Here is a 19,847-nt window from a genome sequence, read left to right as displayed (position 1 = left end):
GCATGAAGCAAACTCCTTGTCGCGGCAAAAAACCCTTTTATTAATTTACAGTGAATTCTGCTCATTCACATCCAGCGAAGTCTTTCGAGGGAGGATTTACAGTCAGAGACCTTATCTGGCTTGGAGAGCTGCCAGGCCGATATCTGCAAAACTTGGCAAGGAGTCTCGGAGTGCCAGGAACCAATTAGCGAACTAATTGTCTCCTGCAAACCCCATTCCCCTTTCACTCCTCTTTTATTTCCTCTGGGAGGGGCCATTCATTGTCTACCTGTGGCCTTACTTCCAAGTTGACCCCTGTTCTTTAGCTGTTCCCTTCGTCTGGCAACTCTCCGCATGCGCACACTGGGAACAGGCTCCAGCTGTTTTTCTGCCTCACTGATGTCTGACTCTGAAGGCAGCCAATAACTGGCATTTGGCTCTGGCCCCCTCTTTGCCTCCGACACAGAGCCCTCATCAGAGTCTTCCCCAGACTCCAGGACTGGCCCATCTTCCTCCCCAACCTCCTCACTATCTAAATCCGCTGCCAGCTCCGGCCACAACACTGTGAGCCACAGCCCAATACTGGGACATGGCCCGTTTGCAGCAGGACTGTGTGAGCAGCAGGCTGAAGCATGCGCGCACGTGCAACATGGCTCACACAACAGTGGGCAGCCCCACCCACAAATGAAGCTGTGTGCATGCAGGCGCCTGTCTCTGTCACTGGTTTAGTCATGATAAATCAAATTAACTCTACACTAGGCTAAAATAGAGTTGGCCGCTTTGTGGTTCAGTATGTGGTGTAAATAACCCTTGAGAAGTGACATAGCATTTATACAGTAGATACCTGCAGAGCCAGATTATTTCAGGACCACGGAAAGCTCTTTGTATGGAAGGGTATGCAACTGTAATTTAACTTTTAAAAAGCTGTTGTTTTAGTATTGGCTTTTGACCACAAAGGTCTCAAGGAAGCTGAAGATTCTAACTCCGCTCCTGCTGGCTGCTGGTTCAGGATAAAAGCTGTGCCCCTTTCTGAAGTCTTAAAGTTTGCCCAGGTTAAACATAAAGCATCTAAACATCTAAAATGTCTAAAACATGTGAAGAACAGTTGCAGGAATTGGGTATGTCTAGTCTAGTGAAAAGAAGGACCAGTGGTAATATGATAGCAGTGGTCCAATATTTGAGGGGATACCACAAAGAAGAGGGAGTCAAACTATTCTCCAAAGCACCAGAAGGCAGAACAAGAAGCAAAACTAATCAAGGACAGAACCAACTAAGAATTAAGGAGACATTTCCTAATTGTTGAGAACAATTAATCAGTGGAACAGCTTGCCTCCAGAAGTTGTGGGTCTCCAACACTGGAGGTTTGAAGAAGAAACTGGACAATATTTTGTCTGAAATAGTGTAAGGTTTTCTGTTTGAGTCAGAGGCTGGACTAGAAGACCTCCAAGATCCCTTCCAATTCTGTTAGTTTGTTGTGAAAATGGCATTCTTGGAATCTAAGCTGTTTTATAACAGGATGGCTATGTCTGGAAACTGGATTATTCAAAAGAGGGTGATGTTGAGTGCTTCTCTTGAATTGGGCAATCTAGAGCTCATTTTCCCGTAGGCTTTTTCTGGGCTCCTGAATTTAAGGATGGACCCTTTGATAGCCAAGATCCTCTTACAGAGTTTTTAAGGGGAAGAAGCAGCTATTGAATCCTTGCCCAGTAGAGTAACGGGAAGAATCTGTCCCACATTCATGGCAGCAGAATTAGTTCTTCAGGAAGAGCTTCTCTCTCTCTCTCTCTCTCTCTCTCTCTCTCTCTCTCTCTCTCTCTCTCTCTCTCTCTCTCTCTCTCTCTCTCTCTCTCTCTCTCTCTCTCTCTCTCTCTCTCTCTCTCTCTCTCTCTTTGTGTGAGTTTGTGTTTCTCTCTCTGTATGTTTCTCTCTCTGTTTCTCCCCCCTTTCTGTCTTTGTCTCTCTGTGTGTGTTTCTCTGTCTCTTTGTTTCTCTCTTTCTCTCCCTGTTTTTTTTCTCTCTCTCTGTTTCTCTCTCTGTTTTCCCTCCCTCTCCCCCCCTCTCTGTTTTTCTCTCTTTCTGCCTGTGTTTTTCTCTGTGTGTGTTTTTCTCTCTCCTTGTTTCTCTCTCTCTCTGTTTCTCTCTCTCTGTTTCTATATATGTATATGCTTCTCTCTGTGTGTGTTTCTTTCTCGCTCTCTCTGTTTCTTTCTCTCTATATATATATGCTTCTCTCTTGCTCTCTCTGTTTCTTTCTCTCTTTCTGTCTGTGTGTTTTTCTTTCTCTCTCTGTTTCTATCTCTCTGTTTCTCTCTGTTTCTCCCCCTCTCTCTGTTTCTCCCCCTCTCTCTGTTTCTCTCTCTCTCTGTTTATCTCTCTGTTTCTCTCTCTATATATATGCTTTTCTGTCTCTCTTTCTCTCTGTTTCTCTCTCTCTATTTCTCTCTATATATATATGGTTCTCTCTCTCTTTCTCTCTCTCTTTGTTTTCTCTCTCTGTTTCTCCCCCCTCTCTGTTTCTCTCCCTCTCTCTGTTTCTCTCTCTGTTCCTCTCTCTATATATATGCTTCTCTTCCCCCCCCCTCTGTTCTCTCTCTCTCTGTTTCTCTCTCTCTCTGTTTCTGTTTCTCTCTCTCTTCCCTGGAAACTCGTGTTTCTCTGAGACCCATTTCCATTCAGCCTCTTCCACTGGAGGGCTTCATTTAAAAATCACGCACTGGCAGCAGGAGTGGCACACGGGCCGTGTGTACTCTTCCCAAGGTTCATGGGCAACGCACCCACTCGCTCTGCGCTGCAGGGAAGGAGGGCAGGAATAATTGAGCTGGGCTACGGCTGCGATTCAAAGCGGCCCTCGGGCGTGTGTCATAGAGAAATGGACTGATCAAAGGCACAGCGGGGACCTGCGGCTTTCAGTGATTGCAATTGAAATGTCATCAGCCCCCATCTCCTGCGGGAAGTAGCTGTGGCTGCCCTTCTCTAAGCCAATCTCCATTCTTCTTTTGTCTTCCTCCCACAAAGCCATGGACTTCAGTTTAAAGAGAAGGCTGTTTTGGGAGCCCACGGAGTCAGGAAGTTATTTTCAAACCAGGTCTTCACGAAAACACGTTATCAGTTCCTAATGTCTTCCATTATGTTTTCAGCGTGTTATTAGTGAAGAGTCTCTTTCGTTGGAAGAGCGGAGTAGCGGATCAAAGGTTGAGCTACTTTGCTTTGCAAAGCAAAGCTTAGAAAGGACTGTGAGGCTCGATAAACACAAAACTTTTACTAATTGCCAAGTCGTGATAACTCTATTTTTCACGGTGAGCTTCTTTAAAAAAAACAAAAACAAAATAGGCCTTTGGGATTTTTTGGGGACATTCAGGGCTTGAAATTCTCTTGTTATTGTAGTAATAGTTGTAACTATTGTTGTTGTACAACAATCGTGGTAACTATTACTAATAGTGGTAATTAGCTGTAACTAATTATTACTATTAGCACTAGAAATAGCACTTAGAATTATATACTGCTTCATAGTGCTTTACAGCCCTCACTAAGCGGTTTAAAGTCAGCCTCTTGTCCCCAACAATTTGGGTCCTCATTTTACCCACCTCGGAAGGATGGAAGGTTGAGTCAACTTTGAGCCAGTCAAGATCAAACTGCTGGCAATGGGCAGAGTGGGTCTGAAATTCTGCATTCTAACTAGTGTGCCACCATGGCTCCTTCCGTCCGTCCTTCCTTCCTTCCTTCCTTCCTTCCTTCCTTCCTTCCTTCCTTCCTTCCTTCCTTCCTTCCTTCCTTCCTTCCCAATAGCACTTAGCTTATATACCACTTTACAGCCCTCTCTAAGTGGTTCACAGACTCAGCCTATTGCCCCCCAAAATCTGGGTCCTCATTTTACCCACCTCGGAAGGATGGAAGGCTGAGTCAACCTTGAGCCTGGTGAGATTTGAACTATTGAACTGCAACTAGCAGTCAGCTGAAGTAGCCTGCAGTACTGCACTCTAACCACTGCGCCACCTCACTCTTACTGTGCAACTTACTATGCAACTATTACTGTAGTAATAGTGGTAACAGTAGTTGCGGAGTGACACAACCATTGCTGTAGTTATAGTTGTAACTATTGTTCCTGTAACAATAGTTGTAACTAGTTATAACAGGTAGTCCTCGACTTACAACCCTAATTGGACCACAATTTCGGTTGCTGAGCAAGATAGATGTTAAGTGAATTCTGCCCCACTTTACGACCTTTCTGGTCACAGTTGTTAAGTGAATCATTGCAATTGTTAAGTTAGTATCAGGTGGCGAGGTGGCGCAGTGGTTAAATGCAGCACTGCAGGCTACTTCAGCTGACTGCAGTTCTGCAGTTCGGCTGTTCAAATCTCACCCGGGTCAGGGTTGACTCAGCCTTCCATCCTTCCGAGGTGGGTAAAATGAGGACCTGGATTGTTGTTGGGGGCAATATGCTGACTCTGTAAACCGCTTAGATAGGGCTGAAAGCCCTATGAAGCGGTATATAAGTCTAACTGCTATTGCTAATTGTTGAGTGAATGTGGCTTCCCCCATTGACTGCTGTCCGAAGGTCGCAAAATGGAACCCTATCATGTGACTCTGGGACACTGCAACCGTCATAAATACGAGTCATTTGCCAAGTGTCTGAATTTTGATCATTGTGACTGTGGGGGTGAGGGCTGTGGTTGACCTTGGGGGGGAGAGCGGGGAGGGCGACTGGGTGGGCATGGCCACCTTGATGCCACTCTCCAAACTGCTGCCATGTTTCCTCTTCTGGGTAGACCTGGCCGAAGCTGTATTGGGTAGACAGGGCCGAAGCCGCACCGGGTAGACTGGGCTGAAGCGACATGAGCTGGCCCCCTACATTTTCCAGGATGGCCCTGTGGGCCTTGTGGATTCTGGACAGCATCCCATAAACCTTCCCTATGCAGGAGTAGACTGCATAGACCAGGAAACATAGTTTGTTCCATTTAACCGAGTTATCATTGATAGGCTTGCTCGCCATCTTCTCCAGGATAGTAACAATCACTACAATAAACAGCTGTCTGTATACGGTATTGCGTATCAACACCAACTCTCCTTTAGCTATGTCTGGTATAACCTGGGCCCATAACCAGTGTTAGGTAAGCTCCCCGTTGGGAGAGCGAGTGCATTCAGAGAAGCATTGTGAGAGTTGTGTTGGAGAACACACAAACCAGCATACAGAGACACTGCAGTTTAAATAGGCTTTTACTTTCATGGAAATAGAGGTGTCAGAGTCCATCAAACAGTCCAAGTCATACACAGATAAGATAGTCAGTCATCAATGTCTTTCAGTTAAGGGATAATCCAAATAACATAGTCCATAATCATACAAACAGTCCGGTACTCAAAGTTTGCTAGCGGTTGCAAAGCTTACAATAGCTCACGGCACTTTCTAACAGCCAGCTTCCAAAACACTCAGATCAGATCAGCCCAGCATCTAACAAACAGAGAGCTAACAGTCATTCTGGCTCCCTCTTATGGCCGATTGAGGAAACAGCAACCAATCACATTTTACAGTATGATTTAAAGAAACAAGTACAACATTGTTACATGATTTATATTTTGCCAACCCAACCGTTAGATTATATTCCTAACAATCCCTGTTATAGGCTCTCCCTTATAGAATTACAACCCTTTTCTGCTTCACCTGATGTATGCAGTGGATGAGAAAGGTGGGAGGAGCTTCGGTGCAGGTTTGGGGGACTGCAAAGAAAGATCCGACTTAGCAAGGCAAGAGCTAAAGAGAGTGAAATGCACCATCCTAATAGCTGGACTGTGAAATAGGAGTGCACACTTCACCGTTCTCCCATCATTTGCATTTGACGCAGCATGAAATTAAGAATTCTACACACCTGCTTTAACAACAGCCAGAGGTCGATGGGCATAGCTGGGCGATTAGCTTTTTTGTGATGGGAGAATTCTCTGCCCTCCCTCCTTCCCCCCACCCCACACACTTACACACAAACACACACAGACACATCCCTGCCTCTGTATGTGCATGCCCAACCATACTTCGTTTTGTTTGATCAAGGTAGAAATTCCCACGGCAGCTTGGCAAGCATTACACTGGGAGCAGAACTAATGCAGGGACTTTGAAGCCCAACGTAAAAGGGCTGTAGAATGAGAAACCCCAAACCATGCAAAAATTGGGTTGGGTACTTTAAAAGTCTGGGGAAAGTAAAAGTAGGGTTTCCTTCCACAATTTATTTGATTTGGTCATTTTTACTCCCGTAAAGTGAGGATGTCAGTGTTCCAAGTAATGCGCCCATTGAAAGCACCTCTGAGGCAGGAAGATTACTCAAAGAACAATTTATTGGATACGTCATATCTGCACAATTGGAGAAAACTGACTGTAACTAAAAAGCGAAAGTTCCCCTTTTCCCCTTCCCCAGGCATCAATCATATTGTCCAATGCAGTAGAGTTATTCTACTCCTCCTCTTCCCCTCCACCTGTTGAAATGTCCTTGGTTCCCACAGAAAAACCTTTTATTTTGACTACAAAACCCCAGCTATTCCCCCGCTCTTATGGCAACCCTGAAGCCATAAAAATGGCCTCAGCTAGGTTCACTTCAGGGTTGACAGAGGGTGGATATTGCTCACTATGATCTGCAAAACAATTCTGTCACTCTCTCAGACTGATGAAGGGATGCTGCTTTTCTGTGTCAAGCTCAAACCCCGAAATGAGCCAATGAAATATATTTGACTCCAATCCTTTATTTGCTTGTATCTAATGGACAGAATCTTGCCAGATTAAAGCAATAATCTTCTAGCCCACTGGATACATCCTGAGAGATTCTAGTCTGAATATTCCCCCCACCCCGACCCACCCAGTTTGGCACTGCACATTCTCTTGATCTGGGCTTCTTTCTGGGAAGGCTGTCGTCCTCTTTTAATGACCCCATAATCCCTTGCGGGGTGGAGTTTGGGCAACTGAATGGAGCTGAGTGTTTAGTGGCTGGATGCCCTTCCTGTCACCAATGCAAAGTTTTTTTCAGAGTGCCCAGAGAGACAAAAATATCTGACAGGGCTTGGCAACCTTAAACGCTCAAAGTGCCACAAAGGCCCTAACCGGAAGCCCCATGTTCAATTCTGGAGCCAACCGGAAGTCCGGTTCCCCCACCATAGAGTCTCCTCCTAGCACGGCATCCTTATTCCTCTACCTGTCCTAAGTGAAAGCCCTATCAATTGTGGAGCCGACCAACGACAGGGAGCCACAATAGTGAGATGAAAGAGCCACATGCAGCTCCAGAGCCACAGGTTTCTGACCCCTGACCTAGGATCAAACTCACAGCCTCCTGAGTGTGAGGCGAGAGCTCCACCTCTAGGCCATTGCACTATTCTTCTTTCTCAGAAGACTGTGAGTTGGTCCAATCCTCCCCCACTGTTGCTACAGGGGTGCATTCCATTACATTTTGCCTCATTTCAACCTGTAAATGACTCTTGGTCCCCCTTCCTGTTTCTCCAGGTACGCCATCGGCATTGCCTACAAATCAGCCCCTAAGAACGAGTGGGTCGGCAAGAACTCCTCCTCTTGGGTTTTCTCCCGCTGCAACAACAGCTTTGTAGTGCGGCATAACAACAAGGAGATGCTCCTTGACGTTCAGCCCCAGATGAAGCGCTTGGGCGTCCTCCTGGACTATGACAACAACGTCTTCTCCTTCTACGATCCTGCCAACTCGCTCCACCTCCATACGTTTGAGATTGCTTTCATCCTGCCTGTCTGCCCTACTTTTACCATTTGGAACAAATCATTAATGGTCATCACGGGTCTCCCTGCTCCAGACTTTATAGACTACCCGGAACAGCCGGAATGCAACTGCCGGCCTCAAGAGTCTCCGTATGTATCAGGAATGAAAACCTGCCATTGAGGACTCAAGAAGTCCCTGTCTTTCCAGCCAAGCCTCTGGAGCAAACTGTGCAACCAGATGGGGGCAATGACCTCATGTGTGTTTTGGAGGCAGTTGGCAGCCTGCAAGCCTCCCCTCTTACTGAAAGTCCACCGCTTGTGGTGCATCCCTCGTGGCGCATCCGGTGCGGGTGGCATTTCATGGACCGGATTTTTAAAACTTTATTTTTTTTTTTTTTGATAGCACTACTGAATTGTCTCCAATGGAGTTGGCATGTCTTGTTTGTTCCTGACAAGAGGAAGGGTACCATGGCAGGGTATGGAGAGGGGTCGTGCCATCTCAGCTGCATGGGAATCCAAAGCGCAACGTGGGTTTGGTTTTGTAAAGAGACAGAGGAGTCTGAGGGGAGGGAGGGAGGGACCCACCGGGTCTCTAAGATGTCATTTGGGGAGAATTGGAACCCAACGAAATTGGAACCCAAGCCATTGCCTAGAAAATACAGGTCCGGGTGCTCTATTGCCCCATAACAATCGCACATGGGGGAGGTGGGAGGGGGCAACATGAATTTAGCACTCTGCAAATGTTCCTCTTGCACATTAACAGACATATGACCAAGGGAGTTAGCCCATTTGTAATGGCCCTTTCCCAAAGCCCCATCCCCAGATTTTGTCGTCAGCCATATTCCTTCCAAATCATATACCCTGTTTCCCCAAAAAGAAGACCACCCCAGATAATAAGCCCAATCAGGCTTTTGAGCGCATGTGCTAAAATAAGCCCTCCCCTGAAAATATTGCAACACAGCAGCAGCCATGAAGTGACCATGCTCACCGCCACCTGCACCTCAAAAATAATAAGACCTCCCCGAAAATAAGGCCAAGCGCTTATTTCCAGGGTCAAAGGAAAATAAGACCCTGTCTTATTTTGGGGAAAACACGGTATTCTCAAGCACAGTGGCTGTAAACAAGGATTGGCCCATAGACCTCTGCATGTACTGTAGATCAGTTCCACTTGGCTGGTGTTTAACACTGAACATGTAGAGGCATGAGGAGAACATTTGGTGCTCCATAAGTGCAGCCCGCTTTCTTGCAAACCTGGTCTGAATGAAAGGCGATGAGATCCATGCAGACCTCTTCTATGCACCCAGTGTGAAGATATTGCAAAAGCTTGGCTGAAGCTTTATTTGTGCATTTTGACACAGAGTGGGAGCCCACTGCTGCTAGCAGACTAATTGACCTTCCTACCCAGAAGCGCCTTCTGGGCAGGGAATTTTGTAAACAAGTGGAAAGTCCAAGAGCTGTAAGGAATGTATTTTATTCGGAAATGGGTGATGTGGTGCTGGCCTAAAAGCTAGAATAATGTTGACTTTTGAGATGCAATAGAGTCTCTTCCTTAAGTCATAGATTTCATTAGAGGAAAAGAGGCCAGTACCCAACCCAACCCAAAACCAACCCAACCTAACAACCCAAACCCAACCCAACCCCAAACCTAACCCAAACCAACCCAAACTCAATCAAACCCCAACCCAACTCAACCCCAAACCTAACCCAAACCAACCCAAACTCAATTGACCCCAAACCCAAACCAACTCAACCCCAAACCTAACCCAAACCAACCCAAACTCAATCGAAACCCAACCCAACTCAACCCAAAACCTAACCCAAACCAACCCAAACTCAATAGAACCTCAACCCAACTCAACCAACCCAAACCCAACCCAACTCAACCCCAAACCAACCCAAACTCAATCGAAACCCAACCCACCCCAACCCAATCCAACCCCAAACCTAACCCAAACCAACCCAAACTCAATTGAACCCCAACCCAACTCAACCCAAAACCTAACCCAACCCAACCCAAACTCAATCGAACCTCAACCCAACTCAACCAACCCAAACCCAACCCAACTCAACCCCAAACCAACCCAAACTCAATCGAACCCCAATCCAATCCTACCCAAACCAACCAACTCAAACCCAACCCAATCCAACCTCAAACCTAACCCAAACCAACCCAAACTCAATCGAACCCCAACCAACCCAATGCAGGAAATGTAAGAGGAGGGATTTCAGTTTAGGACCCTTTGGGAAGCAACAATTTATTTGGTAAAGTTAGCATCCCAGACTGGTGGTATCCAAAAGGATTATTCCATTCTATTTGCTGGTGTTCGATTTGTCCCACCATCTGGTTCAGATCATTTGATCTGAGGTTGGTTGCTCTTCCTTTCTTCTGGGACAAATCATCCTTGCTGCTTCCTCTTCTAGAGCTTTCCATCCTAGTGGAAGCAAGTCAGCTGATTGAGTTACATCCCTGGAGGGGCAGACTAAACTTCAGACTATTGGAAAGGTGAAGGGGGGCATTGCAAGGGTCCAAAATGAATACAGGAGACCTCCAAGAGATGTGACACTTCTGTTTGGCCTTTAACTTAACCCCGCCCCATTAAATCGTTAAATATTGCACTGCAGAACGTAGGCTGTTTTTAACTGCTGAATTTCTTGGCATGGCTTGGATACCTGAAATGATAGGCTTCCCATGGAATGCCTGCTTGTGATGTAGGAAAAGAGGGGAACTGGAGTCCCCCAACTGTCTACCCCAGACCCGGGGAAAGCTGTTTCAGATTGCAGCCCATTGCTGCGGCTTCCAGAAATGTCATACCAGACCATTCCGTGTCTGGTGACGAAGTGGCACTAACTGCCCTATGGAAGAAAGCTTGAAATGTCTCGGTTTTCTTCTTGGTTCAGTATGCTCAACATTTGGGCATTTTTCTTCCTTGGGGGAATGTGGTTTCTGTTGCTTTAGGGGAGGGGGTTCAAAGGAAAAACATGGGAGAGCATGATATTATTCAGGTTTTGTATTGTGTTTGCCCTCAGGTAATGTCCTACGATGCAGGGAGACGTTAATTGAGATGTTGGCAGATCAAATGTATTGCCTTTGGAAGTTTTGGGTGGGAAGCCATTGTTACAAAGAAGTAGCCATCACACCACAGTATTTGATGTTCTGTATCTATGGGTGGGTGCCCTGCAGGGTTAACTCTACAGCAGGGGTGTCAAACTCAAGGCCCACAGGCCAGATCTGGAAAATGTAAGGGGCCAGCCTATGTCTCTTTGACCCGCTCTACTTGTGTTGCTTCAGCCCAGTCTACTCATGTCACTTTGGCCTGGTCTTCCCAATGCAAAGATGAGACATGCCAGCAGTTTGGGGAGTGGTGTCAAGCTGGCCACGCCTACCCAATTGGTCATGCCCCATGAGTGGCATCAAGCTGGCCATGCCCACCCAGTTGGCCACACTCACCCAGTCAGCAATTCCTGAAGTAGCCCCCAAAGTCAACCACAAGCTGTGGTGGGATTCAATTTTTTTTACTACTGGTTGTGTAGGCATGGCTTTATGGGTGTTGTGTGGCCTGGTGGGCATGGCTTTGTGGGTGTGGCAGGGAAAGGATACTGCAAAATCCCCATTCCCTCCCTATCCCACTCACCTGCTTTCCAGCTCTGTTCTCCTGTTCAGCGCAACAAAAGAAGATCAGCTGGGAGGCAGAGGGGGGCATGGCCAGCCGACTTGCTGGTTCTCCAAACTACTCAAAATTTCCGCTACTGATTCTCCAGAACCTGTCAGAACTGGCTGAATACCATCTTTGACCACAGCCCTGATGCGGCCCTCAATGAAATTGAGTTTGACACCCCTGCTCTACAGCAATGGTCAAGACTTTTATGATTGCTGCTAAATTTGTCACCTCCTCAACCTGTAAGGTCAGCTACAAAGATTGATTTCCTTCAAGTTGCATGACTGAAATGGCTCATTGTTTTAGAGCGAGGGTTGTTTCTTTTTTAAAAAAAATAATAATAATTGGGTCAGTCCAAAGGAGTGGCCTGGAATAAATGAGAGGGCATCCTCACCATCAATGAGCTTGTGCCCAAATATCAAAGTCCAAGAGCACTGTGATGTGGTAGTGGTGTCCCTGTTGTATTTCCTGCTAAATTGTGTGCACATTATTGCACAAAATTCAACAGCCCATCTTAAACCTCCAAGAATCTCATTTTTAAAAAGTAAGCAAACAGTAGCTTAGATCACTAGCTTTTCTTTATAGTTGCAGAGTGACTTAAAATTGTAGAAGCAAAGGCATCTTCAGAGGGCCCTGCAATTAAAAGTTGGAAAATATGAGCTCTTCATAATTTTCCTTCCTCTGATGCACAAGACTCCATGGTGTCCTGCACCCATGATAACCTCTTCTCATCCCCATGATCTCACCTTCTATCTCCAATCCAGATCTGTCACGGTTTCTGTTTCGTATGAACCTGCCTCACCTTCCTCATTGCCCTGCCACAGTGCTCAGGTTCAACCAGTAGAGAGGCAAGATGGGACATTATGCAAGAGGGAAAATATGGCCGCAATCTATTTTGATGATTTGCTCTCCTTTCAGAATGCAGTTTCTTGATGTTGAGTGGGAGGGGAGAAAGATACTCCTACAGCACAGAGAGAGACTGAAGAAGTTTCATTGTTCTGTTTTCATTAGTTTGTCATAGATGCCTTCTTCTGTAGCATTTAAATCCTCTCTCTCCTCCCCTCCCCTTCCCTCCCTTTTCCCCTCCCCTTCCCTCCCTTTTCCCCTTCCCTTCCTTTATCTGACCTCCCCTTTTCCCTTACCCTTACCAGAGGTGGGTTGCTCCTGGTTTTACCAGGAGGCGGCGCAGTGGTTAGGGTGCAGTACTGCAGGCCACTTCAGCTGACTGTTATCTGCAGTTCAGCGGTTCTAATCTCACCGGCTCAAGGTTGACTCAGCCTTCCATCCTTCCGAGGTGGGTGAAATGAGGAGCCGGACTGTGGGGGTGATAGGCTGACTCTGTAAACCACTTAGAGAGGGCTGAAAGCCCTATGAAGCGGTATATAAGTCTAACTGCTATTGCTATTGCTATTACTACTGGTTCGCTGCACGCACGTGCGCAGCTCAATGTAAATAGTTCTTTCCGCATGCACAGAACAATTTACAGTGAACTGTGCATGTGTGTGCACTAGTAACAACATGCCAGCAAGGGCAGTGGTGACCGGGGAACCGGTTCGGGGCGTGGCCAGCCTGGGTTGCTGCCAGTTCTGCGACCCAGGCCTAAATTCCACTATTGGTTTGGCTGAACCGGGCTGAACCAGGAGCAACCCACCTCTGCTTCCCACCCTTTTCCTTTCTTTCCCTTTCCCCTTATCTTCCCTTCCCTGCCATTGTCCCTTTTCCTTCCCTTCTCACCCTTTCCCCCTTCCGTTCCCTTATCTTCCCTTCTCTCCCCTTTTCCCTTCAGTTCCCTTCCCTTCCCAGTTCCCACCCTTTCCCCCTTCCCTTGCGTTATCTTCCCTTCCCTGCCATTTTCCCTTTCCTTTCCACCCTTTCCCCCTTCCCTTCCTTGCCACTTTTCCTTTCCCTTCCCTTATAAGAGCCAAGGTGGCACAGTGGTTAGAGTGCAGTACTGCAGGCCACTTCAGCTGACTGCTAACTGCAGTTCGGCGGTTCAAATCTCACTGGCTCAGGGTTGACTTAGCCTTCCATCCTTCCAAGGTGGGTAAAATGAGGTCCCAGACTGTGGGGGTGATATGCTGACTCTGTAAACCACTTAGAGAGGGCTGAAAGCCCTATGAAGCGGTATATAAATTGAACTGCTATTGCTATTTTCCCTTCCCTCCCCTTTTCCCTTTAGTTCCCTTCCCACCCTTTTCCCCTTTTCTTCCTTTCTTTTCCCTTCCCTTCTCTTATCTTACTTCCCCCTTTCCCTTTCCTTTCCATTCCATCCCCTCCTATGAGAACTACCTCATTGCACACACTTCCAGATGGAGATAAAACAGGGAGCTTAGATTATGGTTAGGGGTTGGGTAACTTGATGCTTTCTAGCCACTATGAGATTCATTGCCCATAAACCTAAACACCAGGGATTATGGGAATGGCAACCCAAAATATTGGAAGGGCCCCAGGTGTCCTTCCTCTGATGGGGGAGAACGGCCGCTTGCCCTCCGTTCTCCTCCTCTAGAGAACCCACCAGCAACTCTTTTGGTTTTCCTGCTTCTGCAAAGCTGCTCTACCATGTATGTCAGCTTGGCAATATTCTGCCCCATCACCTGTGCTCTTATTTCCCCCACACACACATACACACACACCTTCTACAAGCATATCATCCTCCAAATGGCTGGGCCTGGAAAGATATCATGTAAGTCCTAAAGGCCAGAATTAAAAGAGGCAAACGAGGAATTAAGAATTGCTCTTTTCCAATCGGTCTGGCCTGGCTTGTCTCAAGATACACATGTCTACCCAAAAAAAAACGGGGGGGGGGTGTCCGGAGGCAAAACTGGAGCTTGTCCATGGGTTAGAATGATGTTTCAAAAGTCTGATGAGTCCAGCTTTAAACAACCTGCCAAGAAACTGTGGGTGTTTGGAAGAGAATGGCATGAAGTCTTGTTTAGAGAGCCATGGCATATTCTGCTAAATTTTTATGAGCTGAATAAATATTATGCAGCATGAAGTCTCTCCAGGCAGTGACCTTAATGATGGGAGAGTGAGGCATCTCTGCACAGAAGCCCTTCCAGGGGTTTAGAGGACAGCTGCTTCCATCTCTTTCTCTGCTCTAACATCTCCAGACGATGTCCTCGCGTCACCCCCATTCAACCAGCCAGGCTGATTTCATATTATCTGTTTTTCTCCTCTTGTGTTGACCTCTGATTCCAGCTGGCAGATGTTTGTGCCAGGCCTCCAGCCATCCTCTCATATTCCTTCCACTTGTCACATCGTCCTGACTGTGCGGGCTGCTTCAGGGATTTTCTCCTGGGCCTTTCTGTAGGAAAACGGAGTGCTTCCCCAGGGATCACGGATCTGGCTTTGAAAGGAGAGAATCGACTGAATCCAGCTCAGGCAAAAAGCAAAGAGGTCCCAGCAGTGAAGGAATGGTTATCATCAACTGAACTGCTTTTCTAGCTACACTCGTGGGAATGGTTGACCAGGAAGTACCCCATTTTCCCAAAAATAAGACCTAAGTGGAAAATAAGTCCTAGCATGGTTTTTTTCAGGATGCTCATAATATAAGCCCTAACCTCCCCCAATATAAGCCCCAGTTAAGCTCATCAGCCAGATGGATGCATTTAGTACCATATTTTCCCCGAAAATAAGACCTAACCAGAAACTAAGCCCTAATGCATCTATTGGAACAAAAAAATAATATAAGACCCAGTCTTATTTTCAGCAAAATATGGTAGCAGAGCTGTTCCTTCTCCTACTGTCTGTTGCTTTACTTAAGGAAGGCACAGTCAGATGTTATAACCTCTTAGGAATTATAAAATTGTATACCTGAAGGAGAGAGAACGAAAACATGCGCACTTGGGGAAAGGGAGAAGCATTCTGCTTTAGTTAAAGAGCATCAGAGTTGACTTCTGGAAGAGCCACGGTGCTTAGAGTGAAGTACTGCAGGCTACTTTTGGTGTCTGCTGGTTGCCTGCAATTTGGGAATTTGAATCTCACCAGATTGACTCAGCCTTCCATCCTTCCAAGATCAGTAAAATGACCCAAATTATCAGGAGCAAGATTCTGACTCTGTAAACCGCTTAGAGAGGGATGTAAAAGTACTGTGAAGTGGTATATAAGTCTAAGTGCTATTGCTATAGTTAACTCTGCCCTCTGCCAGCAGTTTGATCCTGACCAGCTCACAGTTGACTCAGACTTCCATCCTTCTGAGGTCAGTAAAATGAGGATCCAGATTGTTGGGTGCCAGATGCTGATTCTGTAAACTGCTTAGGGCTGTAAAGCAGTATATAACTCTAACTGCTTTTGTTATAATTAACTGTCCACTGCCAGCAGTTCGATTCTGACCAGCTCAAGTTTAACTCAGCCTTCCATCCTTCCAAGAGAGGTAAAATTGTCGGGGGCAAGATGCTGACTTTGTAAACCGCTTAGAGAGGGCTGTGAAAGCACTGTGAAGCGGTATATAAGTCTAAGGGCTCTTGCTATAAGGTCCTCATAATGGACACTGGCTTCTGCTCTGCCAATAGAGCAAGTGGACTTCTATGAAGTGTTGGATCATGGTCAGAGATCCCAAGTTGCATAATTAACTACGCCCATTGCCAAGCAAAATATTGCTGTGCAAACCTCACAGCAATCTCAACTAACCTCATAAATGATGGTAATCATTTCAGGTAATGCTTAATGGATTTTGGCTGATTCAAGTGTCACTTGAAGACCCATTCAATGGCAGAACACTAACTCTACATTCCAAACAATTCTAACATCCAACATCTGGTTCTTTAATTTAAAAAAAACCTGGTGGGGTGTGTATGATGGTAAGCATCCATGCCTAAAATGCCAAAGGGCTGCTGTGGAAGTAGCGGAAGGGAAGATAGAGGAGAGTAGCAAGATCTCTAACCATCTGGACCCAATATGCACATCTGGGATGTGAGGTGTGACTTTCACCAAATAGTTGGTGTTTAAAGAAATGCGGCAGAAACATTGCAGTACAGATTCTGCCTGAACTTAGCGCTTCAAATGCATTCGGGGAATTTAATAGATGATAATAGTGTTTGGGTAACCCTAAACCACCAAGCTAGCTTTCCTTGTAATCCAAAATTACAACTCAGAAGGTTCAGAGTTCAATCCTAGGTAGTGGCAAGTGTTTCTCTCCTAGGGTGCAAAAAAAAAAATTCCTGCGAACTCCACATGGCATCAGGAAAGGCATCCAGCCAGTAAATTCTCACCTCCATCCATTTGCCCAGGGAGGTATTAGGAGGTTCATTGATCTTTTGTCCTTAAAGAACATTTGAACTGAGTCATGAATGAAGTCTTGGTTAGGGTAGATACAGTTGACATGTGGAAAAGTTACATAAACTTGGAATCTGTGAAGCATATATAGATCCTTCCAATATGTAATAGCCATAGCAGTGGTGGGATTCACATTTTTTTACTACTGGTTCTGTGGGCGTGGCTTGGTTGGCATGGCAGGGGAAGGATACTGTAAAATCTTCAATCTCTCCCCACTCCAGTGGAAGAATACTATACAATCAGGAGCCGAGGTGGCGCAGTGGTTAAATTCAGCACTGCAGGCTACTTCAGCTGACTGCAGTTCTGCAGTTCGGCTGTTCAAATCTCACCGGCTCAGGGTTGACTCAGCTTTCCATCCTTCCAAGATGGGTAAAATGAGGACCCAGATTGTTGTTGGGGGCAATATGCTGACTCTGTAAACCGCTTAGAGAGGGCTGAAAGCCCTATGAAGCGGTATATAAGTCTAACTGCTATTGCTATTGCTAATCTCCATTCCCCCCCCCCCATTCCAGGGGAAGGATACTGCAAAATCCTCATTTCCTTCAGATCAGCTGGGACTTGGGAGGCAGATGGGGACGGGGCCAGTCAGAGATGGTATTTACCAGTTCTCTGAACTACTCAAAATTTCTGTTACTGGTTCTCCAGGACTGGTGAGAACCTGCTGAATACCACCTCGTGAGCGATAGGTACAACTGGGGTGCACCTACCTTATCAAGATCCCAGTGCATTCTTTCAGTGAAATGTTGGGGGGCATTTTCAACCCTTCCTACTGTGAACCCTTAAGCTCCGTGGTAAGCTTCCACCCGCTCACTTCAAGAGCCCCATTAGATTAAACCAAAGATTTCCTAAGTCCAGTATTCTGTTTCCACTCTGTAGCTAGCCAGTTGCTTCTGGGAATTCAAAGCCGGCTGCGAAAAACATCTCCACATCCTTTGTTTCACATTAGCAACTCGCCTTGTTCAGAACGGTGTATATCAACCTGCGATTGCAACAGCCTCTTTTGAGTTGCAGCTTTTGAAAAGGAAATGCTTCCCTCGGGCGATATGTTTTTTGCATGTGCTATCCGTAGTTGAATGTTGATTGTGTACAATCATCTTAAAAGGTCTCCGAAAGCTCAAAAGGTTTTTTTCCCGCTGAACGGTCTGGTACACATTGATACAACACAAGGGGGAAGTTCAGAAATCCCTCGGAATCTTAGTGGAATCTTATTCAGCGAGCGAGGCACACTCTTTGGCCTTCTGCCAAGAAAAGTATGGGAGAGAAACTGAGGGTAGGAATTATCCTAGTGTTCTGACCCAGCAGCACGAAGCCGAGTCCTTGTCCCGATAAACCCCTTTTATTTAATTTACAGTGAATTCCTGAGCTGAGGTGGCACAGTGGTTAGGGTGCAGTACTGCAGGCCACTTTAGCTGACTGTTATCTGCAGCTCAGCGGTTCTAATCTCACCGGCTCAAAGTTGACTCAGCCTTCCATCCTTCCGAGGTGGGTGAAATGAGGTCCCAGACTGTGGGGGCGATATGCTGACTCTGTAAACCGCTTAGAGAGGGCTGAAAGCCCTATGAAGCGGTATATAAGTCTAACTGCTATTGCTATTGCTAATTCCTCTCCAGCAAAGTCTTTCCTCTCCCACAGTCTTTCAAGACAGTTCACAATTACCGAACTTTAGCAGGCTTGAAGAGTGGCCAGGCCTTTAACTTTCAGACACCGCAATACTTGGCAAGAATGCAGGAATGAACTAATTGTCTCCTGCAAACTCCACTCCCCTTTGGCTCCTCTTTTATTCCCTATGGGAGGGGCCATTCACCGTTCACCTGTGGCCTTACTCCCAAGTTGACCCTTGTTCCTTAGCTGTTCCCTTCCTCTGGCAACTCTGTGCATGCGCACACTGGGAACAGGCTCCAGCTGTCCGTCTGCCTCACTGATCTCCAACTCCGAAGGCAGCTGATAACTGTCAGATGGCCCTGGCCCCCTCTCTGCCTCCGACACAGAGCCCTCATCAGAGCCTTCTCCAGACTCCAGGACTGGCCCATGTTCCTCCCCAACCTCCTCACTGTCCAAATCTGTTTCCAACTCTGCTGGTAGACCACAATACCTAGAAACAAAGATGGGAGTTTTGCTGTATTTTCATTTTCCACATCTTTGCTCCAGCGATAGCCCCAGAATCTTGCAATTCAATAGGGCTTCTATCTACTCTTCATTGCCTCTGTTTATACTTTAAGGGGGCTATTTTCAACGCTGCTTAAGTGATTCCCACTGTTTCTGCTAATGTTTGTCTGGGTAGTGGCGAAACATGGCATGCATCTTACAAATGTAAGCATTGCCTTGTTATCCCCGGTTTGCTGTTGAAATGTATGTTAGCTATTTGTATATCCTGGGCTGGTTTTCTGCCGGGATGAAACTGCTAATAACCAAAGCTGACGGCACTAAAAGCATTAAGGCTTTAGGATTCTTAAAAGTGTCAAAAGATGCCTGCCACCAACTCTGTAATAATAGCTGCACTTAAAACAGCTGCCTGAGTGCGCTCTCTTTCTCATTCAAGAAGCAACTGGGTGTCTCCGCAGTGCTAAATCCTCTGCTTTGGTTCCTGAAACTCCCAGATCCGTGATTGGCACAAGAACATCTAATCCCTCTGGTTTTAGACAGAAGTACCCAGAAGGAGGTCAAATTGGAATGAAAGCAAGCATGGTTAAACATGTGCCCGGGTTAAGAATGGCTATATTTTGAATCTGTAACTTGCTTCTTGAGAGGAGAGAAAGTTGAATGACACAAGAGCATTGCTTTCTCCTGGATCTGAGATTTCCAAATGAAGATTGGACAACTGTCTGCTTAGAACACTAAGCTCTAGGTTTCATGAATCAAGTTGTTGAGATGCTAGAAAAAGTGCAGAGAAGAGCAAACAAGATGATTAGGTGACTGGAGGCTAAAACATATGAAGAACGGTTGCAGGAACTGAGTATGTCTAGTTTGATGAAAAGAAGGACTAGGGAGACATGATAGCAGTGTTCCGATATCTCAGGGGCTGCCACAAAGAAGAGGGAGTCAAACTATTCTCCAAGGCACCTGAGGGCAGAACAAGAAACAATGGGTAGAAACCAGAGGTGGGTTCCTACCAGTTCGCACCTATTCGGTAGAACCGGTTCGTCAAATCTAGAAGCAGGCGACACCTACAGAAGAGGTTCCAAAAATTTTTGAAACCCACCACTGCCCCCCCCACACACACATACAGAAGACAAACAGACACA

The 19,847-nt window shown here is 46.3% G+C and overlaps 1 protein-coding gene across 1 annotated transcript in view; it reads left to right on the top strand.

Annotated features, from left to right (window-relative positions):
• The window catches only part of MID2 (midline 2), a 232,206-nt gene extending 220,183 nt beyond the window's left edge, over positions 1-12,023 (top strand). Inside the window, exon 10 of the mRNA XM_087727829.1 lies at positions 7,454-12,023. Within this exon, the coding sequence (XP_087583955.1) occupies positions 7,454-7,856 (403 nt within the window). The 3' untranslated portion in view covers positions 7,857-12,023. The remainder of the gene's footprint in view (positions 1-7,453) is intronic.
• Positions 12,024-19,847: the final 7,824 nt, after the last annotated feature.

Source organism: Thamnophis sirtalis, unplaced genomic scaffold (assembly GCF_051295495.1).
Source record: "Thamnophis sirtalis isolate CommonGarterSnake01/CBP01778 unplaced genomic scaffold, rThaSir2_p1.2 scaffold_13, whole genome shotgun sequence".
Classification (NCBI taxonomy): Eukaryota; Metazoa; Chordata; class Lepidosauria; order Squamata; family Natricidae; genus Thamnophis; species Thamnophis sirtalis.
Note: the sequence above shows the minus strand (reverse complement) of the source record. Positions and strands in the feature narration are given on the sequence as shown.